The sequence below is a fragment of the Anser anser genome (genome assembly GCF_964211835.1).
Source record: "Anser anser genome assembly, chromosome: 27".
Taxonomy (NCBI): domain Eukaryota; kingdom Metazoa; phylum Chordata; class Aves; order Anseriformes; family Anatidae; genus Anser; species Anser anser.
The window spans coordinates 7,345,943-7,372,633 of record NC_139748.1 but is presented as its reverse complement, the minus strand read 5'-3'; the positions used below and the strand labels follow the sequence as shown (position 1 = coordinate 7,372,633).

The 26,691-nt window shown below is 58.5% G+C and overlaps 1 protein-coding gene across 3 annotated transcripts; it reads right to left on the bottom strand.

Annotated features, from left to right (window-relative positions):
• Positions 1 to 34: 34 nt before the first annotated feature.
• AHCYL1 (adenosylhomocysteinase like 1) lies at positions 35 to 25,125 on the bottom strand. 3 transcript variants are annotated; one of them, XM_083813041.1, is made up of 17 exons: positions 24,886 to 25,125; positions 11,368 to 11,479; positions 10,478 to 10,621; positions 9,525 to 9,625; positions 9,161 to 9,263; positions 8,821 to 8,915; positions 7,866 to 7,972; positions 7,667 to 7,783; positions 7,410 to 7,473; positions 5,925 to 6,013; positions 5,262 to 5,332; positions 4,696 to 4,790; positions 4,521 to 4,619; positions 3,884 to 3,952; positions 2,582 to 2,660; positions 2,019 to 2,139; positions 35 to 1,895 (listed from the first exon to the last, which is right to left on the bottom strand). In XM_083813041.1, exons 1-17 carry the CDS (start codon positions 24,991 to 24,993, stop codon positions 1,889 to 1,891), a joined length of 1,581 nt encoding a protein of 526 aa, XP_083669167.1. In that variant the 5' UTR covers positions 24,994 to 25,125; the 3' UTR covers positions 35 to 1,888. The 3 variants fall into 3 exon arrangements, with proteins under 3 accessions (XP_083669167.1, XP_083669168.1, XP_083669169.1); XM_083813042.1 differs by lacking the exon at positions 24,886 to 25,125 and adding an exon at positions 23,196 to 23,391; XM_083813043.1 differs by lacking the exon at positions 24,886 to 25,125 and adding an exon at positions 22,950 to 23,141.
• Positions 25,126 to 26,691: the final 1,566 nt, after the last annotated feature.

Below are 26,691 nucleotides of genomic sequence, written 5' to 3'. Positions count from 1 at the left end.
TGCTCTTCAAACAAAGGGCCCACAGGAGGAGTGCTTTCTTTTTCCTAATAGTTTAATTAGACTTTAATGATTTATTGCTCATCTGCAAGGATTAATATTGCATTCATTAAAAATCATTCATATACAAAATAAACCTCTCCCTCCCAGCCCGACGCTGCCACCGCCGCCCCGGCTGCCCCGCACAACATGGCTTATACAGAGCTGGAGCCCCGACGCCCGGGCTCGAGGGATGGCACAGGGGGGGACGCTGTGCTCCCAGGGCGGGGGGCCCAGCCCAGGCCCCCAGAGACCCAACCCCAAGTCCCCTGTGAAGTCCGAGGGACAGCAGAGGGCTCCACACATACCTGCCGGGCAAGTGCGGCCCAGCAGAGGGATAATCAAAGGAGAAGGTGGGGACAGGAGGGTGAAAAAAGCCACACCATCCATGCTTACATCACCCTCCAGTCCCCACCAAGAGGAAAGGAGCATTACACCCTCCGCCATGAGCAGCGCCCATGACCCAGCACTAAAACAGCATCCCCTGTCCCTGGGGAGGGGGCGGCCAGAGCAGCCCTCTCGTGGGTACCACAGCAGCTATCTGCGTACCGGGCAGTGCAGGCTGCACAGGCAGCAGGGGAACAAGTGAACCCAGGGCTAGGGTCCTTCCCGCTGTGCTCTGGCCTTTACCAGGTGAAGAAAGAGGCATTGGGGAAGGAAAAAAAGCTAAGAAAAACCTCACTGGGTTGCAAGGACTTTTCCCTGTCCTGGGGCTAGCTGTAAGAGATGGAAAAGAGAAATACTTGTCACCAGCAGGGATGGGGAAGGAAAGAACGAGGCAATGAGAGCAGCTGAAACACTATGAGAGAGCAGGGGAGGCAGCTGAGAAAGCCCAGCTCGAGGGATGGGGCTGCAAAGGGGAGCCCAGGGCTTTGTGCAGGGGTCCAGGGTGCAGAGAGCCCAGGCTGGGACAGGGGGAAGGTTCATCTCTGCCTCCATCTTGAAACAAAAGTGAAATGCCCCCCAGAAAAACCCAGACACCCTTAAAAACCACCCCCAGCGCTTGCTGGGAGATGGGGCCGCTCTGATGCAGCAAGTGCCCAAACTCTGCAGCCAGACGCATCCCCCGTGCTTTTCCCCTCTTTAAAACATCTTTTTAAGAATCAAAAAGGAGAAAGGAAAAAAAAAGTTTTAAACTCAATTAAGGTGCAGTTTGGCTAAAAAGAACAAAAAAAAACACTAGAAGAGATGAGGATAATGCTGGGTGAGTGACCCCCGTCCAAATTCAGATTAGCACCCTGGAACAGTGAACTCCCCTTACCCAGCCAGCCAAACCCAGGCCAGCGGCCACCTCCGCACAGGGACCCTGGCCGGGTGGGGACAGTCACCTATTCACGAGGTGGCCAGCAGGTGCCACTCTGCTCCCAAGCAGAGCTAGGAGCATAGATCTAGCAGCTAAAACTGGGCTCTTTAAGGCAATTTAGAAGTTGCAGATAATCCACACAAAGAAAGAAAACGTAAGATAAGGTAGAACAGCATCTCCATATCTGCAGATATCCTGGACGAGACTAACATGGGCTGGAAAGGTCAAAAAAACACCACTGCAGGAATTAATTGCCCTTCGCATACCAGGAAAGGGAACCAGGGCTGGGAGCCACCAGTGGCTTCAGCCACATCAAAGCAGGAAGCAAATCCCAGGTTGTCTGCCAAGATCAGACAGAGATGTGATCACATAAAAGGGTGAAACTCAGGTGGAAAAAAAAAAAATAGGTGACCTTAAAATCACACTGATAAATGTAAAAACAGGTTTTTTTTTTTAAACCAACAAAGAAAAGGCCAAAATAAAATGATTTTTAAAAATAATCTCTCTAATGTTGCCTTGTGTGGTCTGGTCCTTCATAGGTATGGTCCATCAGTATCTAGAAGAGAAGGGAGGTGACAGTGAGGCCACGAGCACCTGAGGACACAGCTCCCATCCGCAAAGGGGTCACAGAGCTCCCAGTGGAAGGTGATGTCCCCAGCAACACCCAGCCAGCACTGACCTGTAGTAGTTGGGTTTGAAAGGCCCGTTTTTGTTGAGTCCCAGGTATTTCGCCTGATCATCCGTCAGTTCCGTCAGGTGGGCATCAAACGAAGGCAGGTGCAAGCTGGCAACGTACTCGTCTGGGAAGCAGGAGAGGGAAGCGGACTCATCACACCGCAGCAGGGCAGGGGAGTACACACAGTGGTCTAGCTAGGCTGTCCTTGCCGTTTAGCAACGCAAATTCACCATTAGGCAACCCAGTGGCAGAGCTGAGCCCAAGCCCTGGTGCCGAGCAGGGCAGGATGTGCACCAAACGGCACATGAAAGCCTCCGAGCAGGAAGCCTGCAGGATGAGGGACACCTGGCACACCACAGAACATTAAAGAAAATACAGGGAACAAGGTGCAGGTGTTTCAAGGTTGCTGATTGCTGCTGCTTCCCTGAACTCATCCTCTCGCTGGAGGATTTGTTCCACCCAGACCTGAAGTTCTCCTTACATCCAAAACCGCTGCCCCCCATCAGTCAGGGGACAAGTCAGTGCATAAAGCGGCTCTGGACACAGCAAGCAGTTTCTTCACTCACCCATCTTCTTTGGCAGCAGGTACACGTCCTGCTTGTAGCGGCCCTCGGGAGCATTGTAAAGCTCAATCAGAGCCAGAGCCTGCAGAGATCACAGGGGACAGACCGGGGACAGTCAGGGACAGCCACCAGCCAGGCAGCACTGAACACCTGCAACCAGCACAAAGCTCCCAGCAGTGGAGATCAGGGTTTGGAAGCCTGAGAGGGGGGGTGACCATTTCCAAAACGCCCCGAAGGAGGTACTTCTACCCAAGGGAGCATCCCTGTCCAGGTTCCAGGATCCTACCACCACCAGGGGAGGACCAGAGAGGTCAGAGATGAGATGCCACCCAGCCTGTTTGCAGCACAGCCCTTAACGCCCAAGGAAAAACCAGAACACAGGGATGAAGGAAAGGGGAGCAGCTATAATTCCCTTAAACCGTAAGGCTGCCACATCGCATGGAAATAAAGGGATTGCTCATTTTAAGCTGGAGGCACTGCTCCAAAAACCACAGCCTCTCCTTTGACAGAAATAAAACTGCGTCTTCCCGAGGGCCAGTTCATGCAGCTGAGAACGAGGTCCAAATCACAGCCCCTGTCCCCACCACAAACAAGTGTGAGGAAAAGAAGACTCCCCACAATTAGCACGATCCCCTCGATCACAGCGGTGATTTTTGCCCAGACGTTGGTCCCCCCCCGCCTTTGCAGCCCCGCGATTTCCTCCCACCACTTGCAGACTGAAGGCTGCGCTGGCCTCAGCTGCCCGCGGCACCACGCTGCTCATGCGGCCAGCGCTGAGCACAGATCGCAGAGCGGAGCCAAATTCAATCATCGTTTTCTTTGGAAAGGTGGAGTCAGGGCAAACAGTGCAGGACACAAGCCGTGTCCGCCCAGCTGAGGCGGTGATGATGCTCAAGAGCATTTTAACCACCGACTCCCAGATCTCCAAAACTCACTCCAGTTACGTGTTTTTGTTGTTGTCATACAGAAAGCAGAAGTCCAAAGACAAAACAAAGCCTTGCTTAGAAGTAAGCTTAAACCTGTGCTCAGGGAGCTCTCCAGTTGCTTATGGCACAGCAGGAACTTTGCCAGAACAAAGCCTGACTCATTTAAAAGTTATCTCCCAGCTGTAACCCAAGCAGTAAGTTCACGCCATCATTAACCACGCTGCAGCCAAGAGGTGGTGGCTACCACATCTGTGGCGCCAGTGCGATCCCAAGCGCTGCGGGTTCCCAGCTTCTTCCAAACCGCCCCCACCCCGAGGCTCCTACAAGACCCTCAGGGCACCCGCCACCGCTCGCACCCCTCAGCCCCCAGCGTACAGACCTGAGTGGTGGCCGTGATGGAGAGCACAAAGGTGGGAACCGTGGAGCAGCTCAGGTTGAGAAGACGGCCCTAGGAGACAGCAGGAGAAGGGTGCCGAGAGCTGAACTTGCCTCCAAGGCAAATTGAATCAACTGAGATAGGACTCACCTCTACCCCCTCCCTGGGCCAGGGGACAACCAGAGGACAGTGATTCAAGGGTCATGCACGTGACCAGGCTGTCCAGACTCTTAGTTTCCACCCTACCCCTCAGCTTTGGTGCACGGAGATTTTGCAGTCCCTAAAAACAGGGAGCCCCTCCTAGTGCCAATAGAGCTTGAGAGGCAAGAGGAGACACCCAGCCAGTTTGCTGCGTGGGAAACCCTGTCAAAGCCAGATGCAGACGGCGTTTGGCTGACAGAAATGGCTCCTGGCTCAGAAGAATGAACCAGATACTCTATGGCTGCATGTGGTACGCAAGACCTCCCTTGCCTCAAGCAAAAAATAAAAATCAAGTAACCCTTTCCTGTGCTCTGAACCTCCTCCTAGGTTCTGAGGGTCCCAGCACCTTTCCATCTGCTTAAATCTGTTTCAAACTCCGACCCGCAGTGATTTCCAGGCAGACGCCCAAAGCAACGTGGCGGCACAGCTCGCAGCGCACCTCAGCCAGCAGCACCACCCGCTTCCCGTCCGGCCAGATGACGTGGTCCACTTGGGAGCGGACCCGCTCCCAGGTCAGCTCGGGGGTCCGGAGGCTGGTCTGCAGGGGCAGGAGGAAGAGGCTGGAGTCACCGTGGGAGGACCACAGGGCAGACGCAGCCAGCAGGCACACTCACCACATCGATTTCCGTGTTGGAGTGGCCCATGTTGCACACAATGCAGCTGTTTTTCATCCGATCCAGGTGTTCTCTGGTCACAACATTCTTGTTTCCTGCGGCAGGGCACAGATGAACCCAAGGCAATGGCAATATAAACCCTCAAATTTCTCCTTCCCTGCACTTGGGTCTGAGAAGCCCAGCTTGGGACAACATCAAGTGGACCTCAACCAGGACGAGCACCCTCCTGGTGCTCCTGTGCACCCTCCTGGCCACAGAAAAACACATGCCGAATGCTGGTCTTTGGTCCTATGAATTCTCCAGGTGCTGGGAGAGCCCCAAATACCTTCGAACTCTGACGTTCCTCATCCCAGGGGCTGGGGAAGGCCACGATCAAACAGCAAACCGGGGGTTAAGAGAAAAAGCTCTCCCCACAGAGTAGCTATCGCTGGTGTAGGATCAGCAACACGTGGCAACAAACTGTCCTCCACCCCCAACAGCCCCAGAGCCCTTGAGACACCTGCTTGGGAACGACTGCTCCTTCTCAGCCTGCTTCAAGGCTCACCCAGGACCTTCTCCATCCCTACCTGTGCAGGTGATGACGACGTCGACCTGACGGATTACTTCACTCAGCTTCACCACGCGAAACCCATCCATGCTGGCAAAAAAGAGAGACAGGAACCGCGATAGGAGGAAAAGCCTGGTCCCTCTCTGCCTTAGGCCAGGAGGGGTCTCAGTGCTATCACGCACAGAATTGTAGGGGTTGGAAGGGACCTCAAGAGATCATCAGGTCCAACCCCCCTGCCAAAGCAGGTTCCCTACAGCAGGTTGCCCAGTTAGGTGTCCAGACATTGCTGGAGCAGCTCCGAATCGCTCCCGACAGCAGCCAGGCTACCTTTCCACACCCCCAGAGATGCCAGATGCAAGTGGAAGGGCTGTGCAAAGGATCCGGCATCAAACCTGCTCTCACAAATGCTGTAAGAGCTGGAGGATGTATGAAACACTCGGTCAGCCCTGCAGGAACCCTCAAGCAGTCTTCCCAAGCCAGCTAGGCAGGTGCCTAGCAGCTGATATCCCACCACTGAACCAGTCCTGAAACTGCCCCTGTACTTCCCCATCACACCCCAAAAAGATGTACACGCTCTGAGATCAGCCACAGATTCTCCTGGCTCTGTTTAGCTTCTGTCAGAGTTTAAAGGAGGCCAGAGAGCAGAGGAAGAGATGCTCGCAAGCAGCATTTAACATCTCACCAGGCTTGGAGAGCACAGATGGGGTCGATCTCCGTCACGTAGACTATCGCTCCCAGGGCTTTCAGAGCAGCACAGCACCCCTTGCCGACCTGCAGAGGCAAAGCACCAGTGTGAAGCCAAACGCAGGACACACCGAGCGCTGAAATCCCTTCCCCAAAACAGCCCGAGCACATCCCAGGTCGGGCAGCACTACAGCTGCCCATCTGCCTGACGCCAGGAGCAGCTCAGCAAGGCAGAAGCCCCACTTGCTGGGTACCCTGTGCCCAGCTCCCTGCTCGTGGCCACCTGCCCCCCAGCACAGCCACCAGGAGCTTCCAAAAGCACCACGCTCCCAGCCAGCACGGCATGGATTAGCGTGTACTTCCTGCAGCTCCCCTAAACCAAGGGGCTTCTTTGACATTCAGAGCTGTTCTGCACTGACGGGGGGGACAAATCCTTCCCACGCTTCCCACATCAGCGTGTGGGAGAGCAGAGCTCCTCGTACAGCATCTCCAACTCTAGCCTTCTCTCTCCACTACAGAATTACACAGGACATCCCAGCAAAGCCCTGTTCGCCATGCCACTTACCCGCACGAACACCTGGCTAGTCTCCACATGCCCATGCTCAGCCCTGTTTTTGGGCCAGCTCAGTGCTGCTGGGTAAGGAACGTCTCCAGAGGCGCCCCCACTCATCACCCAGCTCCAAACTCAATTACTGAAAATAGCCAGGAAGGACAAACTGGGACTCCAACCCACACCCAAAGGGAAAACCACTGAGGGCGGAAGGGCTCCCTTGATGTGCAGAAATCCAGTAAAACTCGGGACAGGCCCCAGAGATGACAACTCCCAGCACAACACACAGCTAGAGAAGCACACAGCACCCTAGAGGGCCTGGGCAAGAGCCAGCGCAACCTCTTGGTCAAGCAGAGCTGGGTTCCACTGGTGTCTAAATAAATTAGTCAGCATGTTCCTGACGGGAAGAGCATTTGCAGCTACTGCCAGGCCTTTCGCAGCGCAGGAAGATAAACACCCACACAGACAGCACACAGATGGAGGGAAGGTGTCAGCTCCCAGCTCCGTGCTCTTCCAGGGCAGAATCATTTACAAGTTTGCGGTACGATTCCCCCCTGCCAGAACATTATCGACCAGCAAGATGCAGCCTGCCCCTCCACCTCCTCTGCCACAGGCAGAGCGACAGCCAGGCTGGATGCTGAACGTGGTCCAGGGACAGCAGATGGGTGCACCCATGGGTAGTTATAATTCAGGCCAGCGTTCCCAGCAGCCATCGTATTTACAGCCCAGCTAATCTACAGGCAAGCTGGGAAATCTGACGCTTGTTCTCCAGCCTCCCAGTAGGCTCTAGCAAGATTTCCCCCGTAACGGCTCGCCCGATCTGATCTCCTGTATCAAGCAAAGGTGAGTGGCCTTTGAGCAGGGAAGGAGCAGGAGACAGCTTGGGGGAAGGACGGCTGGGCAGGAGGCTGACTCAAAGCTTACGAAACTCACCTCCCCATAGCCACAAACCACCACTTGCTTTCCTCCAAACATCACATCTGTGGTCCTCTTCAGGCTGGGGGACAGAGAGAGACCTGTGTTGGGATTAGTCAGGCGCACACCGCTGACAGCAAGGGGCCCCAACACCAGATCCTGCAAACACACAGCGAGGGCGAAGCAGCGAAGAGCACAATCTCCACTCGAGGGCAACCAGAGCCAAATCCACCATTAGGAGCTGAAGTGGGGATGGGCAGAAGAGATGGACTCACCCATCCAGGATGGATTCCCGGCAGCAATACAGGTTGTCAAATTTCTGTTTGGTGACAGAGTCATTCACGTTCATGGCTGGGACACAGAGCTTGCCGGCCTTGGAGAGCTGGTACAGCCTGGAAGAGGACAGAGCCAGGTCAGAGCAGAGAGCAGCACCTGGATAAGAGATCTTCAGATCAGCCTTCCCAAACCTCCTACCTGTGCACACCAGTCACACTCTCCTCCACAATCCCTCGAATCTTCTTGAATATGTTGGGGTACTTCTTATAAACCCAATGGGTCAGGTCCCCACCGTCATCCAGAATCTACAGAACAGGCAAGGAAGAGCATGGGGCAGTCAGTCTTTCCACTGGGAACAGCTCTCGCAGGGGACAGGATGGGGATAGAGATGGAAAGCATCTCCAGGCACTGATGGAAGGCTATTTGGGCCGAAGACTGGGGACCAGGACTACCGGGTTCTCCTAGATGCCAGTGATTCAGGGTCTCCTCTGGAAGGGAGCATTTCTTACCCACTGTGTGGAGCTGATGAACCCTAGCAGGATTTTCTGCCCCTGCTATTGTTCTGCAGCCTGGAAACATGACCACAGACAGCACTAACTAAACAGTCTGAGATTAGAAGGAAGACAACATTCATGCTCCAAAAGCAAACAGCCGAGAGGAAAGGCTACAGGAGCTGTCACGGCCCTGTGCCATGTGCTCTCGCATGACTAGTCATCACAGACCCCAAGCCAAGGCAGCGAGAGGCATCACTGGCTCTCAGCAAGGGAAAGGTCTCCCTCAAAGACCCCTGCAGATGGGATCTGTGTCAAGACAGCAGCAGTTGGGGCAGCTCCCATGGGGCTGCCCTTTGGGGGAAAGAGGTCCTGTGATTTCTCAACTCACTGGCAGCTGTGGCAGGAGACGCTCCTGTGCCATTGGGCTAAACAACTCTGGACACTGCCTCCACACCTCCCATAACCCTCACTTGGCCCCCAGCCCAGCTCCAGCTGCCGTTCTGCAGGATGCCCGCTTTAGCAGGGTCTCAGAGGCCTTTGCAGCACCAGCAGGTGACCAGGCAGCCCCAGCACGCTCCTAGGAACAGCCCCAGGAAGGGAAGGGTGAGGAGCCCCCAGTGACCGCTCCACAGAGGAAGGGCTGGAAGAAGGCTCATTACCATGTTGGCCTGCCAGCCTTCTACGTTAACACAGCGGTCAATGCACCACCAGAAGTCATCCTCTGACTCCCCTTTCCAGGCAAACACAGCAACACCTAGAAGGAGAAAGAGGAGTATCCTTGGCACCCGCTGAGTTTGGCAGAGCTCTCTTCTGCTTGGCCAGCTTGGGAAAGCCACAGACAGGAGGGCCACGCAGGGATCAAATCCCAGTCCACACCAAGAGCAGACCTGCTTATCCCTCCCTAAAAGATATCTGGTCCAACCCTTTCCTAGAACAAGGCTACGGAGCCAGGAGAGGGACCGGAAGGGACTGCGCTCACCCAGGCTCAGCTGTACTCACCTGCTTCTGCCAAGGCGGCCGCCACCTCGTTCTGGGTGGAGTAGATGTTGCAGGCAGACCAGCGGCACTGCGCTCCCAGCGCACACAGCGTCTCGATCAGCACCTGCGGGACAGCGGGGTGAGCCACAGCACCAGCACAGCCCGAGCCCAGCCTTGTGCTACGGGCAGCCCCGAACTGACCACGGACCGGCTTCAGCAAACATTGCCCTGGGAAAACGCAGGCAGCAGAACCTCTCTGAGAGGTTACCAGAAAAGTGAAGGTGCCTCCACCAATTCCCCAAGGCTAGGAGACTTCAGAGACTTTCCTCTCCAGGGAAAAGCTGGTCTCTCCCACCCCAGATGCCCCAAACAAGCAGCCACTCACCGCAGTCTGTGCTGTAATGTGTGTACAGCCTACAATTTTAGCTCCAGCCAAAGGCTTCTCCCCTTGAGCTCGCTTCCTGAGTGAAATCAGAGCAGACATGTCTGCAAAAGGAAAAGTGGGGTTTTAATGATGGCGTAACTCCAGAGGACTCCCTCTCTGCCAGACCTGCTCCCCTCTCAGGGGTCTCACAGGACACATCCAGCCCCACAGTTCTTGCTGTAGTTTTCATACAGCCAGTGAGAAAACTCCCCATCCCTGGTCTGGGGGCTCTGTCCAAACTGGGACAAGACATAAGCATCATCCATCATCTGACAGAGCCGTTCAGGACACAGCATCCCCCCAGCCACGTAACAGAGGGTGCAGGGCAGGCGCTGCCCATGGCAGGTAACCAATGTGCCCCAGCTAAGGAGCCACCAGCCTCGCAGCAGAACTACACTGAGGAGAAGGACATAAAGAAGACATAAATGGTGCTGCCACATCTCAAAAGAGCTGCCCTAAATGTGCCTGTGTTGTCTTCCCCTTCTCTGGCTTTGTAGCGTGTGTCTAAAAGGAGCCTGAACGCAGAGTTACCCAATCAGCCCTGCTGGAAATGGTAACTCGGCTTCCCGCAAGCCCCACGGGAGGGGGTTGGGGCAGTCAGTTTTAGCGTCTCCAAAGGCGTTGCAAAGATCCTTGCCCACTGAGGTTTCCCATCCAAAGCCACCAGGACATCAAAACCTACAAGAGCCCTTGCTGTCATTAGAAGATGGACGCAACACATTGTTAATGTTTGCTACTGTGTCTAGCTCTTCTCCGCATCATCTGCTGACTGGGGGGCGGGTGGGACAGTGCAGTCAAGCTATCCAAGGCCATAATGAGAATTTTGGGAATCACCTCGGCTCGGTTCCTGCCCCCGGTGTGCACAGGACCCGGCCACAAGCCCCACAAACCCCTCGCATCCCACGCTCCCTTACCCTGCTCGGCAATCTCGATCTCCCGGCGTCCAAACTCTGCCTGCTTGATGTTCTTCACACAGAAATTGCTGCTGCCTTTGGAGTTGGTTTGCTGCTTCTCACGGGGGGACACCTCATCATCAGAGCTGTCTGTGTAGGAGGCAGCTAAAGCCAACAGAGGAGCGCGTGTCACCCCAGGTCCTGGCCGTCGGGGGACCTCTGTCCAACCCACCCTTTGGGCAGGTTTCTGTTCCATTTCGCTTCCCGGCTTTCATGCACAAGCACACTCATGGCTCAAACTACGAATTTCACAAGGAAAGCCAATGCCCATAAGGGATTTTGCACTCTCATTCTCTAAAACAACCCAGAGCCAAGTGATGCACTGAAGTTTAACTATGAGTGAATAAGGCTGGTTTACCCAAACACAAACCTCTCAAAGGCAGGTAAGTTAAAACCCAACTTTGTGGAACATGGATGAAGCCCACATAGCCAGAGAAGAGGCAATCAAATAGTATAACACCTTCCCCAACATCTTCTGGAGCTCACTAAGAGACTTCCTCACGCTGCGTGTGCCCAGTCTCACCGTACTGTGAGACCTGCTCAGAGCACGGGGCACTGCCAGAGGGACAGCTCAGCACCAGGCTGGATTGCTACAAAACCCAGCGCTCAGCACGTAGGGGAAAAAAAGAAAAAAAAAAAAAAAAAACTTTTGCCAGAGAAAGACCAAGAGAAAAGGAAGGAAAAAAAAAAAAAAATCAATGTCTGGACTTCAGAAAGCCTGGGAATTATCCCCTCCACGTCTGAGTACCACCCAGCAGCACGGAGCACCCCGACACCTGGTACGAGCAGCATGTGGCCCCGACGCCGGAGCTGGGGGACAGCCGCGCAGGCACGAGGAGCCCAGAACCTACCAGAGCTGTAGCTGTCTGTGGAGGACTGCGAGATGGAGCGGGACAGGGACCGGCGGCCAGTCTTGGTCGGGAACTTGGTGAACTCCTGCATGTCATCTGCAAACTGGATTTGCTGCGACGTGCAAAGGAAGAGAAGCGCTAAGTCAGCAGGTGCTCCTCGGGGCAGGCCATCAGCCAGGCTACACGGGCCCAGGGCTCCCTTCAGTCCACCCCGACTGCTCCAGACACAGAAATGAGCAGTACCAAACGGATCGAGGAACAGATCTGTGGCTGTGAACAGATGCCCAAAATTGAACCTCCTCAGCCCAGTCATCTCTGCCACCAGAAGGTTAAAGCCAATTTGACACCTAACACCTGAGGTTAATGGAAAAGAACAAAACAAAAAGCACCCAGCAGGCCTGGAAACGTCCCCTTCAGCCCTGCTCTGGCTCACAACGCTCCTCCAGGAAAGGTCTGACTGCCCACACAACACGAGTACCGTGCAACCCTCCGGACACGCGCTGGGCAGGCAGAGGTCCCCGCGCAGCTCAGAGGAGCCCGGGCTCCAGCAGCCCCTGCCCCAGCCAGGTCCACCTGATCCTGCCCGAAAATGCTGCAGCAGCAAGAAAGCTGGGGTGGTCCCAGCAGAAACGTAGATCCCTGGTGCTTCCGGGCTCCTTCCCAGGAGCAGGGCATCCCGCAGGTTAAAAACACGGCACATCCTTCCAAAAGCAATACTAAAAGCAGGGGGAAAACTCAACGAGAGAACATTTCAACAAAAAGCAGTTGACATTGCATTGACTTTCAATCTCCTCTGTGTTACAGATGTTTCCATTGTAAAAGAAGTCCTAAATCAGCCACCCTTCCCTCCTAGCTCAGCCAGAGGCAACGCGAGGCTCCAGCACCTACAGCAGGCTCATCAAAGCAGGGGAGAGACAGCCCCAAACTGCTCTGCTGCTGCTGACACGCCGTGCGATCAGGCAGCAAAAGCCCTATTGCTGCTTCTGCAAGAGAAAGACAGCGGAGATTAAAGGGAATTAGGAATAGAGCCTGATGCCCCCTCCCCGGCACGCTGCCAGGCAGGAGACCCCCACCCTGCTGACCAAGACCCCCAGCGTGGTCTCTTCCCTCTGATCGTGTTGCTGAAGGATTTAATTTTGCCACTTAACAGGGATGAAACATCATCACAGGGAGTGGGATTAACAAAGCATCCCTACGGACCCAGGAGACCTCGAGAGGAGTCCTGAAGAGATCAAGATGATGGAAAGAGACAAGCCACAGCGGCCTCGAGGAGGGGTTTTCCATGTCACAATAACCCCAAAGCTCCCCAAAAGCTTTGATGCGGCAAACAGTCTTCATGGGGAGAAGAATGAAGCCATTTAGTTAAGACCATCTGTCCCAGAAAGGAAGAATCTGCAGAGCCTGAGACGGGGCGGCCGCTGCGCTGTTACGGCTATTTGGGCTGTAAAATGGAGACAGCTCCTGGAGAAAGCCAGCTGAGGAGCCAGAAGCAGCACTGGTATTCTGCTCAGGAGGGGAAGCAGGGACGCGAAGCCCACTGCACAGTCCAAGCTAGCAGGAGGACACGCGGGTGAAGGACACAAACCCAGCATCTCCTCCGGGGACAGCCTGAAGACACCCTTTCCGCAGGCCGGGTCCATCAGCGCTCCCAGACAAGCGTCCCAGGCGTTTCTGTGGGTGCTGCTGCTGAAAGGTTTTCAGGCAGCTCCTCTGCACTGGGTACGTAACAGCCTGGCATCTGCTGCCCAGAGCTGCCTTCCCAGCAGACGCCGCGTGATTCAGACACAAATTGCATGAATTTGCATTAGTGGAAGGAAAAAGAATGCTAAATGGAATTTGCAGGTTTGGTTTTGCAATCCTTTTAGGCTGCTCAGCGCAGAGGGAGGAACCCGAGGGCATCCCAACACTGCAGGGTGCCAGGAAAGAAGAGGTTCGGGAACGCTTCCAGCAAGCGGCGTCGGGCAGGTAGCAGCAGCGCCCTCGGGGCTGGAGCCGGTGTGCAGGTCCCCAGGCAAGGAATGGCGTCGCTGGCTGTCCCAACGTCTGTCGCTCGGGTCAACCTTCCACCGGAGAGCCGGAGAAAGGCCCGCGACAACTCTGCATCGGCAAATTGCTGGTGGGCATTTCCAGGGGGAAAACAGCAACATCGGCATAGCAAGATTTCCACCCTGTCCTTCCCAACCCTTCCTCTGGCAGCTCATCAAACCAGAGGGTGTAAACACGCCCCATAAAACAGCTGCTGGCATTAGAACAGCTGAAAGTGTTAGCTGAGGAATTTTCTCCATTTCAGAGAAACATTTCCAGGAAAGGTGTGAACCTAGGAGGTAAAGAAGAGAAAAAGGAGGAAGAGAAAACCAACAGAGAACCCAGGCGTCGCCGCTGCAGCCCAGGCCACAGGCACACATCTGTCCCTGCTTACGGCGGCCGGGGCACAGCAGCCGTGGGGCCTGGATGGCTTCTTGGAGGAAAGCGCACTGGGGCCATGACGGGAAGGAGGGCGGGGATGGATGTGAAAGCGCTGTGCCTGCGCCGCCACGACAGGTGAGATCTCCCTGCCGCCGCGTGCCGCCGGCCCCTTCAGGCTCTGGTCCCTCCTCAGGGAGCGGCCGCGGGCGCCGAGCCAGCTCCGGGGCACAGCCCCGCTTTAGGGGAAGCGTGCAGTTCTGGAACCGGAGTCAGAATCCAGGGAAGAATAAAAATCACTGCTAAGGAAGCCAAGCGCTGAATTAACCACAGTAATCCCCGCCGTGGCTTTACCGGGGCTCATCTCAACTCTGCAGCTTAACAAAATCTGCCCTGTCTAAAATTATCACCAAACATCGCAAGCAGCTCCCAAATCTAAGGCCCAATTTGCACACCAGACCCCCTCCGAGCCCAGCAAATTAACGCAGCCTCGGCAACCTGCCGAGAGGCAGACGAGGGGGGGCGGCGGGCGCTGCGGTCAGGTGCAGCGCGCCACCTTCCACGTGCCAGGCTCTCCAGCTGCATTAAAGCAAAGGAGAAAATCTCCTAATCCCGTGGATGTCGCAGGAGTTCGAACGAACGGCTGCGGGGGCAGCTGCACGACGCTGGGCTGGCAGGGGCAGGGGGGCAGCAGGGGCGAGGGGCTCCGCGCCCGGCTGCGGGGGCAGGCTCACAAACCGCGTCGCAGCCTCCGTGCCGCTGGAAGCGGCTTTTCCAGCCGGGTGGAGCACAATGGTTGAGAGCAAGGAAAATATTGTTCGGCCCAGCAATTCATGACCAAGGAGACAAAACAACATGGCACCGATTTCTCTGCACAGGACGCCCCAGAACAGAGCCCGTGTGTTTTCCGGGGCAGGCCGGCATCACTTCCCCACTCGGGCTGGGCAGCAGCCGATGGGAACGGGGTCCCGGTGGGCACCAAGCCCCACGCTTGGTACAGCAGGGTTTTGGGGAGAAGCCCTGTAGGATCCGACACCAGCTGGCCAAATTTCAGCCCAGCAGTGCTGAACGCCGCCGGCTCTCAGCCACCCCCGCCGAGGCTGAAGTACGTTTTCTCCCCTTGCGAAACCCGGCACGTCCATACCCATTCCCACGCCGACCGACGACCCCCAACGGCGGCCGCCTGTTTTCAGGGGCAGGGACCCCTCCGGCTCGGCGCGGCAGGTGGGGAGGGAGCACCCCCTCAGCGGTGCAGGACTGCACCCCAAGGGAGGCCCGGAGAGGTGCCAGGCACCCCGAGGCAAACGCCAGCCTCCTGGCTTGGCTGCACTGCCCAGTGCTTCCCGAAACCACGGCAAAGCTGGAAGTCGGCCTCACCAACCGGCTTGTCCCGCTGTCGTAAGGCACCCGTGCAGAGACCATCGGCCAGGTACTCCTGAAGCCAGCAGCACAAGTGCCCCCAGCACACGCAGCCACAGCTAATTGTTACAGCACGGGAAGGGCTGACGGATTCAAGGATCTGGGCAGCTAACGTCAGAGTGAACCGGCACCTCCTGACCGCTGCCATCCTCGGCGGTTTATCCCACGCTCTCCCCCACCTGCCAGGCAAGAGCAGCTTTTGGTGCCTACTGAATACGAGAAGTGCCTCCTGCCTTTGAGCCACAGAGGAGTCTGTAAATCTGGATGGATTTACCATGGGCACAGACGATCCAGGCACGTCCATATCACAGAAGATGACCCCACTTTTAATTTAAAACTCTTTCCGTGCCCAGAACGGCTCCAGAGAGGAAGCACGGTGCCACGCATCCCCAGTCGCGCCTTGCACAGCCTTGGGCTGTGGAAAGAGAAGGTGGGTTTGAAAAGGCATCAGCCAGCTCCAGGCCAGGCGCTGACCCGGTTCTCCCAGGCACAGGCTCCACGGGGAACAGACACGTGCCGGGGAGCGGCGCCAGGCTCCCACCATACCCCGGGGAAGGAAGCCACCGGGTTTACCCCTTTTTTTCCTCTCCTTAGGGACAAGGTGAGCGATGGTACAGCCGCACTGGGACGGGAAGGTGCCCTTGCAGCCACTTCTGCCCTGCAGTAACGCAGCGGGGACAAGAACAGGCTCCGAGCTCCAGACAAGGTGAGGAAGAAGCAGCAACCCACCTAAAACCACTTACGCTCAGCTGCTGCTAAGGCACACAGACTTTATCAGCAGCTCTTTGAGTTCTGCAGGCTTGGAGATGGGAAGCTTCAAACACCCAGGCTACTGCTGGGGGTTCGTTGTCTGCAGAAAGCCCGTTCCCCCAGCACGGTTTCCCCCAGGGAAGCCGCGACTGTTTTCTCATGCAGAGCCGAGTCCTGCCGTGCTGGCGAGCTTGGACATTTCTAAACAGCAATTGTTTAAATTCACTTATTTTCAGAAGCAAGTCAGCACGTTCAGTCAATGCAGCAGGAAGGAAGGGAAAAAGCACCCCAGGGGCTGAGGTCTCTTCAGCCACACAGCAGCCAACAGGGAGAGGAGGGAAAAAAAAAAACAGCATGAGGCTTTTCTTCTTTTCTAGGTCAATAAGAAGAGCAGAGCAGCAGGTTTGCCTGGGCCACCTCCCCGGAGAGGGGACAGCACTCTTCTGGGCACCGCTCCTGCAACCACGGGGTCTGGAGAGGGCCACAATGTCCTAACGGGGAGCAAACAGCCCTCCCCGAGGCGACCCGCAGCCTCCTGCCACAATCGCTGGCAGCGGCCCTGAGCAGGCGGCGCTGCCGCTGTCCTCAGACCCACTCTGCCCTACTTGCAGGCTGGGTTAGCCCAGCCCCGTTCCCGCGGCCTCCCAAAGGACGGCAGCGTCTAGACGAGGGGCACGGACCCACCGTGGGCTGGCCGCAGCCCCCAGCACGCGGGGGACACGGACCCTGCTCAGGACCCAACGGGACACACGTGGTTTTGGGGTAGAAAGCGTTAAGGCAGCTACGGGTGTTTGCAGGTTCCTGCCCTGTGAGGGTTACCCAGCCCCAGAGGGCATTTCTAGCCTGCAGCATCCTGCAGGGACTGAAGGGAAGAGGAAAAACCAGGCACTCGGATGGGGACGTCAGGGCCAGCGAGCCACAGCAAGCAGCTTCCACCTCGCCCTCCCGCCACCCCTTGCCCCAAACCTCCAGCAAGCGGAGGCTTTCAGAAGGGCTTCAGAGGTACGTCTGGCTCCACGACCCGTGCTAGCAGCCCACTTCATCTCCTCCCGGCTCTGGCCAAGCGAGCCAGCGCAAGGCCAGCAGACGAGGGACAGCACGAGTTCGCAGGAGGCAGTGGCCAAGCTCACGGCACAACCAGACCGCCGGCTCGAATCCGTTCGGCAGCAAGAGGCACCCAGGCAGAGCAGGAGGCAGGGCAGACCCAGGCAGGGGGTGCGTTAGCAATGCCCAGGGCTTCAGCCATCACCGCCTGCTGCCCACACACACACACGGGAGGGAACAGCCCTGCATCAACGCTGGCGTCTTCCGAACCTCCCCACACCTGGCAGAGCACCAAGGGACAGCAAGCAGGGGCACGGCACGGGCTACAGGCATCGTGTGCACGAGCAGGACCCGCTTCAGCTCCAGGCACGGCCTCCGCAGCCGGAGGACTTCACCTGCAACTCCTCGGGGACGTGACAGCTCCGCAGCCCAAACCTTAGAGGACATCTCAAAGTGCTTCGGTGCGCTGACACAAAGAGCTGCCGGGCAGATTCGCCACCCAAGGGTGCCGCTCGACTTTGCAGACCCAGGTGGGATCATCGCCACGGTCAGTGCCGCTCCGACCCGTGCCTTTGGCTCCAGGAGGGCTCACGGGGCTGGTTTTTCCACCGGCGAGGCAGAGCCAACTCCGTGAGCAGGAACCGCAGCCAGACCTCTGTCTGGAAACCTTCACACCGTTCCCGACAAGGAAATAAAGAGCACTGAGGTCCTGGCAAAGCAAACCAGCCAAGCCCTAATACCAGCCTCCATCCTTCACCGGCAGACGAGGGCTGGCTGGGTAAAGCACTGGGAAAAAAAAAGTTTCCATGAGTACAAGAGGAAAATTAAGAACTTTCACACGAGACCCAATGCTCGGTAGAAAAGAAACACCGGGAACAAAACGGGCCCGTTCCAAAGGTTAATAGGCTGGAAACCGCCACAAGATTTCAGCCATCGCTTGAATCACTGTGACTGCTAGTTAAGGGAAAAATAAACAGAACACGGGATTAAATAAAGTAAATGTGATTTTAAGTGTCCAACTGTTAAAGAGTAACTGGGAGTAATTGCTGCCTTATAAACGCCTCGAGGTCAAAGGTGCGGTCCCTCCGGCAGGAGCCGAGCGCTCTCCCCCAGCAGATAAGGCGCCTGGTCCTTGGACTCCAGGAATCAAGGCAAAGGATCGCCCCCGCCGTAACGCAGAGGGATATCTCCGTGGAGCAGGAGCTGCACGGGGCCGACACCCGCGATCTTTAAGGGCAGTGAACGCCCGTGGTGTGTCAGAGGTTAACCCTAGGAAACCAGCGCGGGGCTGTGGCTACCCGGGCAGGCAAGCATCGCCTCCCGCAGCGCGAAAACCAGCCTGCTCTGCTTGCTGGGTCAGCTAGTCAGCTCACACACACCCCCAGCAGAGACAGCACGGGATGCAGAGGACGGATAAGGCTTGGAAACAGGGAAAGCACAGCCTGGGAGAAGCCTTCAACGGGCTTCTTGCTCGGAGCTGGCTGTGATGGGTGTGAAGACACCACAGCCTCACCGCCCGGCAGCACATCTGCAGCAACTCCCCAGCTGCGCACGTGTGGCAAGCCGCAGGTACGGGCACTGAGGTAACTGGTATTAACTGGAGTCACCTTGCTGGGCGAAGTCATTCACAGGGGCTGGCAGGCAGACGGAGGACTAACAGCCCCACGTGGGTGTCCGGCCACTTCAGAGCTTGAAGGCCACAGCAACTTGTTTGTGTAACGGGGAATTAACTGTAATTAACTCTGATTTTTGACTTAAACAAAACTCATCTACAATCACGGCTGGCCAAGACCACGGGAACACAAGGAAGCGCTCTCAGAGGGCTTGCCCAGCCCCACTGCACAGGCCACAGCGAGGGTTAGCCACAGCCGGGAGCCAAACACAAGAAAACCCCAACCCTCTCCCTAACCCTAAGGCATCATCACGTGTGCCTGGGGAGCGAACCAGCCTGCTCACCCCCCGCTCCCCGCACCGTGAGTGTCCCATCTGCCCCCGTTTCTTCCCCAGAACCGGCCTGCAGAGTCCCAGTATTTCAAGACCTTTTTTGCTCTTTCAAGAGGTTAATATGGCAAACACCACCCCACCTTGACTGCAGCCACACTTAAAAGGTGTTCCATCCCTATGCCTTGGCTCTAGGGAAGAACGCCTGGCAGAGTCAGCATCAGAACAGAAGCGGCCCATTTGCAGCGCATCCCGGCGAGTCGGGAAATACAGCCCCGCAGACGGAAACGTAAGAACAAGCTCTTCCATTTCCTCGTGTTCCCTGCCCTGGCCAACTGCCCACCAGCCCCTCGCAATGGTATTTCCATGAGTGCATCACGTAGGGCTGCCTCCCACTCATACGGACGCCTTCAGCCTTAGAGAAGTCCTGGTCGGAGGGGCTGCAAGGCAGGGGAGGAACGCCAGGCTTCAGCGCAGGCGGTTTGCTGCTCAGGGCTCAGCGCCAGCACGGACGCACGTCACCCTCCTGGGCACCGACCCACCGTGCCAGGGCAGAGCCGAGCGCCTCCTGCAAACAGGATTCATTCAGTTAAGGTAAAGGCTGCAGGAGGGCTGAGAAGTGAACTAGCTCTCCTTGAGGGGACAGCAAGAGCAGAGAGCGTTTGGAGAAGAAACTGAACCGTATGGAGACAGGCCGCGCTGCCTGCAGGCGGCAGACAGCTCCAAGCCAGGTGTTCTCACCCCAGAAGCGGCCCAGGTTGCACACAAGCCTCTCCCCATGGTGCGAAACTGTGTAATATTCGGGGCTCCCTGCAGGGAGGTGAAGGAGAAGAGAGAAGACAGCAGGCGTGGGCTGAACCTCACACCGCAGGCCATCGGGAAGGCGGGAACCAAAACGCGAAGCTTCAGCGAGGCCAAGCCCCGAGGAGCCTCCTTTCCAGGCCGCCTGCCTTCCCCCCCCCGCAGAGGCTGAAGGAGCCGTTCCCCGCGCCCGCACCCTGCTCGTAAACCAGCGGCCGCCCAAAGCCCGGCCCGCGAAGCCGAGCAGCACCCGCGGGCCCTGCCGGCGGGCCCCAGGAGCAGCCGAGGGCCGGGGAGCCTCACCCGGATTACAGCGCGCCCTGTTTGACGCACGGGAACATCGTGTCCTCGGCCACCAGAGTTCTTTGGCTGTCACCAGCCTGAAGTAAACAGATTCTGCAGCAGCAATAAGCTCGTTACCAAGGCCACCATATTGATCCCCGAGCATAATTAAAATGCACAGCTCAAGCAGCCCAACGCGGCAGGGCAACCGGGGCGGCCTCCCAAGGGCGCGAACGGCTCCAGCTCCCACCTCCCGCCCCGACGGGGGGGCTCCCTGCCGCTCCCCGAGCCCCCCCGGCAGCCCCATCGGAACCACGCGGCCGTCCCCGCGCTCGTCGGGGAGGGCAGGCCGCGTGCTGCTGCAGCACCGGCGCGAGGTCCTCTGCGGCCCGCGCTCCATGGCAGCGGCAGGGGCTCAGGGCCGGCCGCCTCCGACGTCACCGCGACCGCCGGGTGGACGCAGGTCGGAGCTCCCAGATCAGCGGCCCCGGCCCGAGGGCTGAGCAGGAAGCGCAGCAAAGCCCTCCGCAAACAGCGGCGCTGCCCGCAGGAAACTCCCGGTGATAAAAGGCCCGGCCAGATACGAGCAAATCTCTTTGACTAAGCACTGCTCAAACACCTGGGACAAGCGACGCGCTGGCTCCCGGGAGGAACAACGTGGGCAGGTCCTCGGCTCACAGCCCTGCGCTGAGCCGGCTGCTTATCTGCAAGGGGCACCTCCAGGCCCGCCTCAGGGAGCTGCTTTCCAGAGCGAGACCCCAGGCCCAGCCGGGAGCAGGAGAGCAGGCCCCGGCATCTGCAGGGGCTGGGAGCCGCGCAGTGAAAACGGACGGGGTCCCAAAGAAAGTACCAGCGTAGGCAAGTCCTTCCGCAAGGCAACTGCGTTTGGGCAGAGGCCAAAGGCAAACAGCACCCTCCTGCCGCCAGCAGGCTTCCCAGGGTCCAGAGGGAAGGGAAGGAGGCTCCCGGCGGGGCTGGGAGACCCAGTGCCATTCAGGCACACGGCCCCGACGCCCGCACACTCGCAGCCCGCGCCGTCAGGGGACAGGAGCCGCTTTCAGATGTCGCTGGGAAGGGACACGCACCTCCTTCTGCACCTCCAGCCCCAACCCACCTCACGTGTGGCAGGAGGGGGAGGACAGACAGGCAAGACCCGTCTGTTCTGAGACGCTTCAGGTGCTTCACCCCGCAACATCGCTTTGAAGACTGTTCGTGTCAGAGCCCAGAAAGCCTCCTCTCTTCCTGCTCTTCAGTTCAACGTTAATTAATTAAGCACTTTCTGACCCCGCAGAAGTGCTGGGTCACAAGCAGGGGCCTCCCTTACATACATCGCTGAGACTCTCCAAAAAGTCGGAGTGACGAAAAGGACCCAAAGAGAAACTCCTACCAGAAATAATTAAAGATTCTGTCATTTAATGAAGCACCACCAGTGACCTGCCTGCTCCCAGCCCCAAGCAACCGCCAAGTAAATCATCTCAGTTCCTAACACCCGTGTGGCTTGCACTCACCAGGGGCCCAGCCAGATCAGCCCCAAGGCCCCTAACAGCGTGCCCGCTGCTTCCCTACACCCCGAGAAAGGCCAGACCCACCGCACTGGTCTCTGCAGAGCTGCAGCCCTCCAGCAGCACCCCAGCCTGGGCAGCTCAGGGTGGGAAGGAAAATCCGCTGGGAGAAGGTGGTGAGAAACCAAACGAGCAGACGGTTTGGGCAAGGAAGCAAACACAGGCGAGCACACCACGTCTGGTTAACCAGCCAGCAGAGGAGGTGGTGGCCAGAGCCGTGGACAAGCTCACAAAGGCAGACAAGGATTTATAAGCAGTCAGTCTAAGGGACAAAATTAAAGAGAAAAACGAGTGACTCCAGGAGCCGTGTCACTACACACAAGGGCAGCCCTGTCCCCCCAGCACACCGAGGGGGAAGGTGAATTTCTCAGCACCTGGCCCCGGCAGGACAGCAGGGACCAGAGACAAGTCAGGACCGAGAGAAACGGGGCAGAAAACCCAGCCCCGGGAAGGGGCCGCACAGAAAGAAACAGACCGCAGCAAGGTCGGACGGAGCTCAACAGCGGGAGAGCAGCTCCGGGGGGGGCGACCTCAAAAAGCCCCAGCGGAGACGGTGCTCGGGGGATGGCGGCCGGCCCTGCCAGGGGACCGCAGGCACTCGCAGCTCCGTCCCCTGCTCCCACCGCCTGCCACCCCCGCGTGGCTCCGGCTCAGCACCTCTGCAAAGCTGCGGCGCTGTGCGTTAGCATCCCCTGCCGCGCAGCCCCCGCGGGGACACCGCACCGACCCCAGCGGGCCGGCAACGGGCTCGCCGGCTCCTCGGGGCGCAGGGCTGCCCGGCGGCTCTCACCTCCCCGAGGGCAAATCCGAGGCCGCAGCCCATTTCACGCTCCAGCTGCGTGAATAAGCAGATCTGCCCGCAGAGAGGGGGAGCGTCTGTCTGTCTCTCTGTCTGTCCGTCCGTCCGTCCGACCGCCAGCACCCGGCTGTGAAGGAGTGGGCCGCACTTGCACAGGAGGGAGGCACGCGAAGGGCCCACGCGCCAAGGACACGGCACGGATCAGGTGCAGACACAAACAGGGCCAGGGCTTTCAGAGCCAGCCCCTGCTCTGCCACCAGGCCCCAAGGACAGCGCCGCATCCCCCAGCCTCAAGGGCACCCACGGCGCAGCACGGCCAGGAGCTTAAGGCTCCGCGACCGGCTGATGGCGGCTGGGAAAGAAACCGCTGCCAAGGGCACCTGCGGGTCCCCGGGGCGGAGAAGAGCAGGTGCCCAGGCGCACACAGAGCTCTGGAAGAGCACACCCTGCCCTCCAGCTCTCCTTCATCCCCGTGCCCGTTTCCACTTAACCTGGGCAAGACACAAGCCTCAGCATCCCCCAAATCCCCCTGCAACATCAAGGCACACGTTGGAGAAAGTACAAGGCTCAACACCACTCACCTCTGCCTTTAAACCACTCCCCACCAAGGAACCGCCTCGCTCTGACCAAAGCTGGTGTGATTTTGCTGACAGACCAATTTCCCATAAACAGTCGCGAAAAAGGAGTTTCAGCGGAGCCAGGCAACCCCAGATCTTGGAGGAAAACCAGCCGCATTTCTGCGTAAAGGCTACAGCTCTGCTCACCTCTACTGCTGCGGCTCCAACTTAAATCCAGAGTTGATCATATTTAATCTTTTAATCTCTTACCTCCTGCTGTTTCACTTTTTCACCTTAAACAAGTCAATGACCAGAGGGGAAAAAATACGTCAGCAATCCCCTGGGTGTGCTGCGCTGCTCGGGCTCACGCCGGTGCCTGGGGCAGCGTTACCAACGGCAAGGGAGACCCAGACCTCACAGCATCCCCGGGGCCGACGTGCCTCCAGCTGCGCCCCAGATCCTCCCCTCAGCCCGAGAGGGGCCTCGAGCTGGGGACGGCAACGTGGGCAGGCTCACACCAGCCCTCCCGCTGCACGCTGGCACTGCCCAAACACCAGCACAAGCCAAGGCCCCTCTCTGAAAACCCCTTCAGCAGCGGGACACGCAGAGGAGACCGAGCCTGCGCTCGGCTTGGCCACAGTGCCGCCCTCCCCACCTCCGAGCATCTGACGCGAGCTGCAGCCCCAGGCTCAAGGAGCCCAAAAACCTGGAGGCCAAGCACGACATCCCCCACCTCGATGCAGGTAAATCATCTCTCAGCCCTCTTCTTCGCAGGCCGCACTGAGAACTGCAATAAGCAGCTTCGACTTGCATTAAAACTGGAAGGCATTTTAATGGTTTAATTGCCATCCTGCTCCGAAGGCATCTGAAAATGCCTTGAGCTGGAGGCAGTCAGTGTCTTATCTCAGGAGGGCAATTCTCCCGTCCCGGCCTTTCATCCTCCTGCCAACGCCTCCACCATTACCGAGCTCTATTTGCAGGAGCTAGCCAGGCAAGGAGAACAGCGGCCCGAAGCACTCTGTTCCTTGACCTCAGCTGCATCGCACGCTCCCCGAGACCTCGCTGGCTGCTGATGTTATCGGCCTGCAGTGCCTCGTGCTGCCTTTAATATCGGCACCCAGCTGGGAGAGGCCGCAGCAGCCGCAGCCGGACGGCTGCTCTTCGCACTGTGCAAGGAGCCTGCGCGTGCAGCAGCAAGTCAAGGAAATAAAAATACCCCCACCCCCCAGGAACAAGCAAGCCTTGCCTCTCGGGGTGCTGGGACGCTCCCCCCCTAGGCGCACGGGGCATTTCTTTTTCCTACGTGTATTCTGGCCCCGCAGGACGCCTCAGGATCCACACTTTGCTCTTCCTCCCAGCTCAGCCGGCCACAGCCGCGGGCCGGTAACTTCCCGGCTCGGTGGAAGAGAAGAGCAACGCGAAGGAGAAAGCAGCCCCTGCGCTGGAGCTGCGCCGGGCCTCCCCCGGAGGAGGCAGGTCCCAGCTCCGCGTTCCCCCGCTCCTGCCCCCGGGCTCTGTCCGCAGCCCGCACAGCGAGGGCCGGGCACGGGGACAGCCCCCAGCGGCCGGCCCCGGCCCCGGCCCCGGCCCGGGCAGGCGGCGGTGCCTCCGGGGCAGCCGACCCACAGCGGCCCCTCCGCGGGCCGGCGGCTGCCACGAGCCCGCTGCAGGGCCGCGCCCCGGGGACGGGACGGGACGGGACGGGGCGGCTCCGGGCACCGGGCGCCTTCGCGGCCCCCGCGCCCGCTCCGCTTCCAGCCCGCGGCCCCGCGGGGACCTCGGGCCACGGCCGCGCGGAGCCGGGCGGCGCTGAGCGCCCCGCGGCCGGGACCGGGCCCCCGGCGGCACGGCCCCGAGGCCCCCCCGCAGCCCCCGCCCCCGGTGCCCGTGCCGGGAGCGGGCCCCCGGAGCCTGCCGCCGGCCCCCCCCGGGCTGCGCCCCCCGGTGCCGGTGCCGGTACCTTCTTGGGCGCCTTGGTGACGGTGGCCATGAAGGAGTACTTCTCGGCGTCCTCCGCCTCCTTGGCCTGCTTCGCCTCCTCGCCGCCGGCGGGCTCCGGTACCGACATCCTGCGGCGGGGCGGGCCGGGCCGGGGCGCGGCGGGGCGGGGGCGGGGGCGCGGGGCGGGGCGGGGGGCGCGGGGCGCGATCGCGCGGCGGAGGCTCCGGCGCCGGCGCTGCGGCGGGGACTGCGGGAGCCGCGCTCGGCACCGGGGGCGGCCCGGCCGTGACGTCGGCGCGCGCTGACGTCAGCGCGCACCCGCCGGGCAAGCGAGGCCGCGCGCGGCGAGGAGCGGGAGCGGCGCGGGGGCGCCCCCTGGCGGCGGCGGCGGGGAGCGGGGGGGCGGGGGGGGGGCGGGGGGGGCGAACCGCGGCACGAAGCCAAAGGGCGGGGGGCGAAGGGGGGCCGGGGGGGGCGGGACGGGACACCGGGTAGTGCCGGTGCCAGCCAGAGTAACACCCACAGCAACGGTCACGGTAACGGAGGGGGTAACAGTGAGAATAACAATAAAATAACAAACATACAATAGAAACAAAAATAATTAAAGAAATAAAAATAATAAAAATAATAAATATACAGTAAAAATATCAATAACAATAATAATGAAGTTACAATAAAAAGAATAAAAAGAATAAAAAGAATAAAAAGAAAAGATAGAAATAAAAATAAAAAGGATAAAAATAACAAATAATAAAAAAGATAAAAATAACAAATAATAAAAAAGATAAAAATAGGAATAGGAATAGGAATAGGAATAGGAATAGAAATAGAAATAGAAATAGAAATAGAAATAGAAATAGAAATAGAAATAGAAATAGAAATAGAAATAGAAATAGAAATAGAAATAGAAATAATAACAATAGAAATAACACAACTTAAAAAAAAAAAGAAATAAAAATTACAATTAAATCAAAAATTAAAAAATAAAAAGAAGCAAATCACGAGAGGGGGAATAGATTAAGAAAATAAACAACCCACCGGAAAAAGCCGCGGGGGCGGGCTGGCCTGGCGGGCCCGGCAGCAGCAGCAGCCCCGTACCCCCTGCCCCGGCCAGCGGGGCCTGGGGGTGCCCGGCCCGGGGGGTCCGGACCCCGCGCCCCGCTCAGGGCCGGCACCCGCAGCTCCGCAGCCCCCGGCTCAGCGGTGGTGCCGGGGGGCCGCGTCCTGCGCCCTGCTGGGGTCCCTGGGGGGCCGCGGGCTGTGGGCACCCCAGGCCCCAGGATCTGACCCGCGGGCGCCAGCCGCGGCCCCCCCAGGCCTGACCCCGCCGGGGCGCGGCGTTGGCCTTCCCGCAGCACGCGGAGCGGGCCAACATCAGCATTTTGGTTAACGGCCCACAGGGGCCTGCAGATAACGTTTTTAACCAAAACCGCTCTGCCTGGCCACAAAACGGCCCCGGGCTGGTTCTCGCCAGAGGCGGCAAGCACCACGCCAGGGGTGGCCGGGACCAGCTCGTGCCGCCCGAGGGCCGTGGGGGATCCACGGCCCCACGGCGCTGCCCCGTCAGCAGTCTGCGGCCAGGCTGCCCGGGGCCCCTCGGGCCTGGGGGCCGCGAGCCCCCCACGCTGCAGGGAGGGTGCCCCCAGGCCGAGCCATGCGGTGCCCAAGGGTCTTTTCCCCAAAACCGCCCCATTTTAACACTGCTGAAGCAGATCGTCTGCTTTTAAGGCATACCAAATAAAAACACATTTTGGGGGGTCTCAGGTACCCACCGCCCCCCTCAAGCCCCGGGGGATTATTTTCCACCCTCCTGTACACGCGAGGA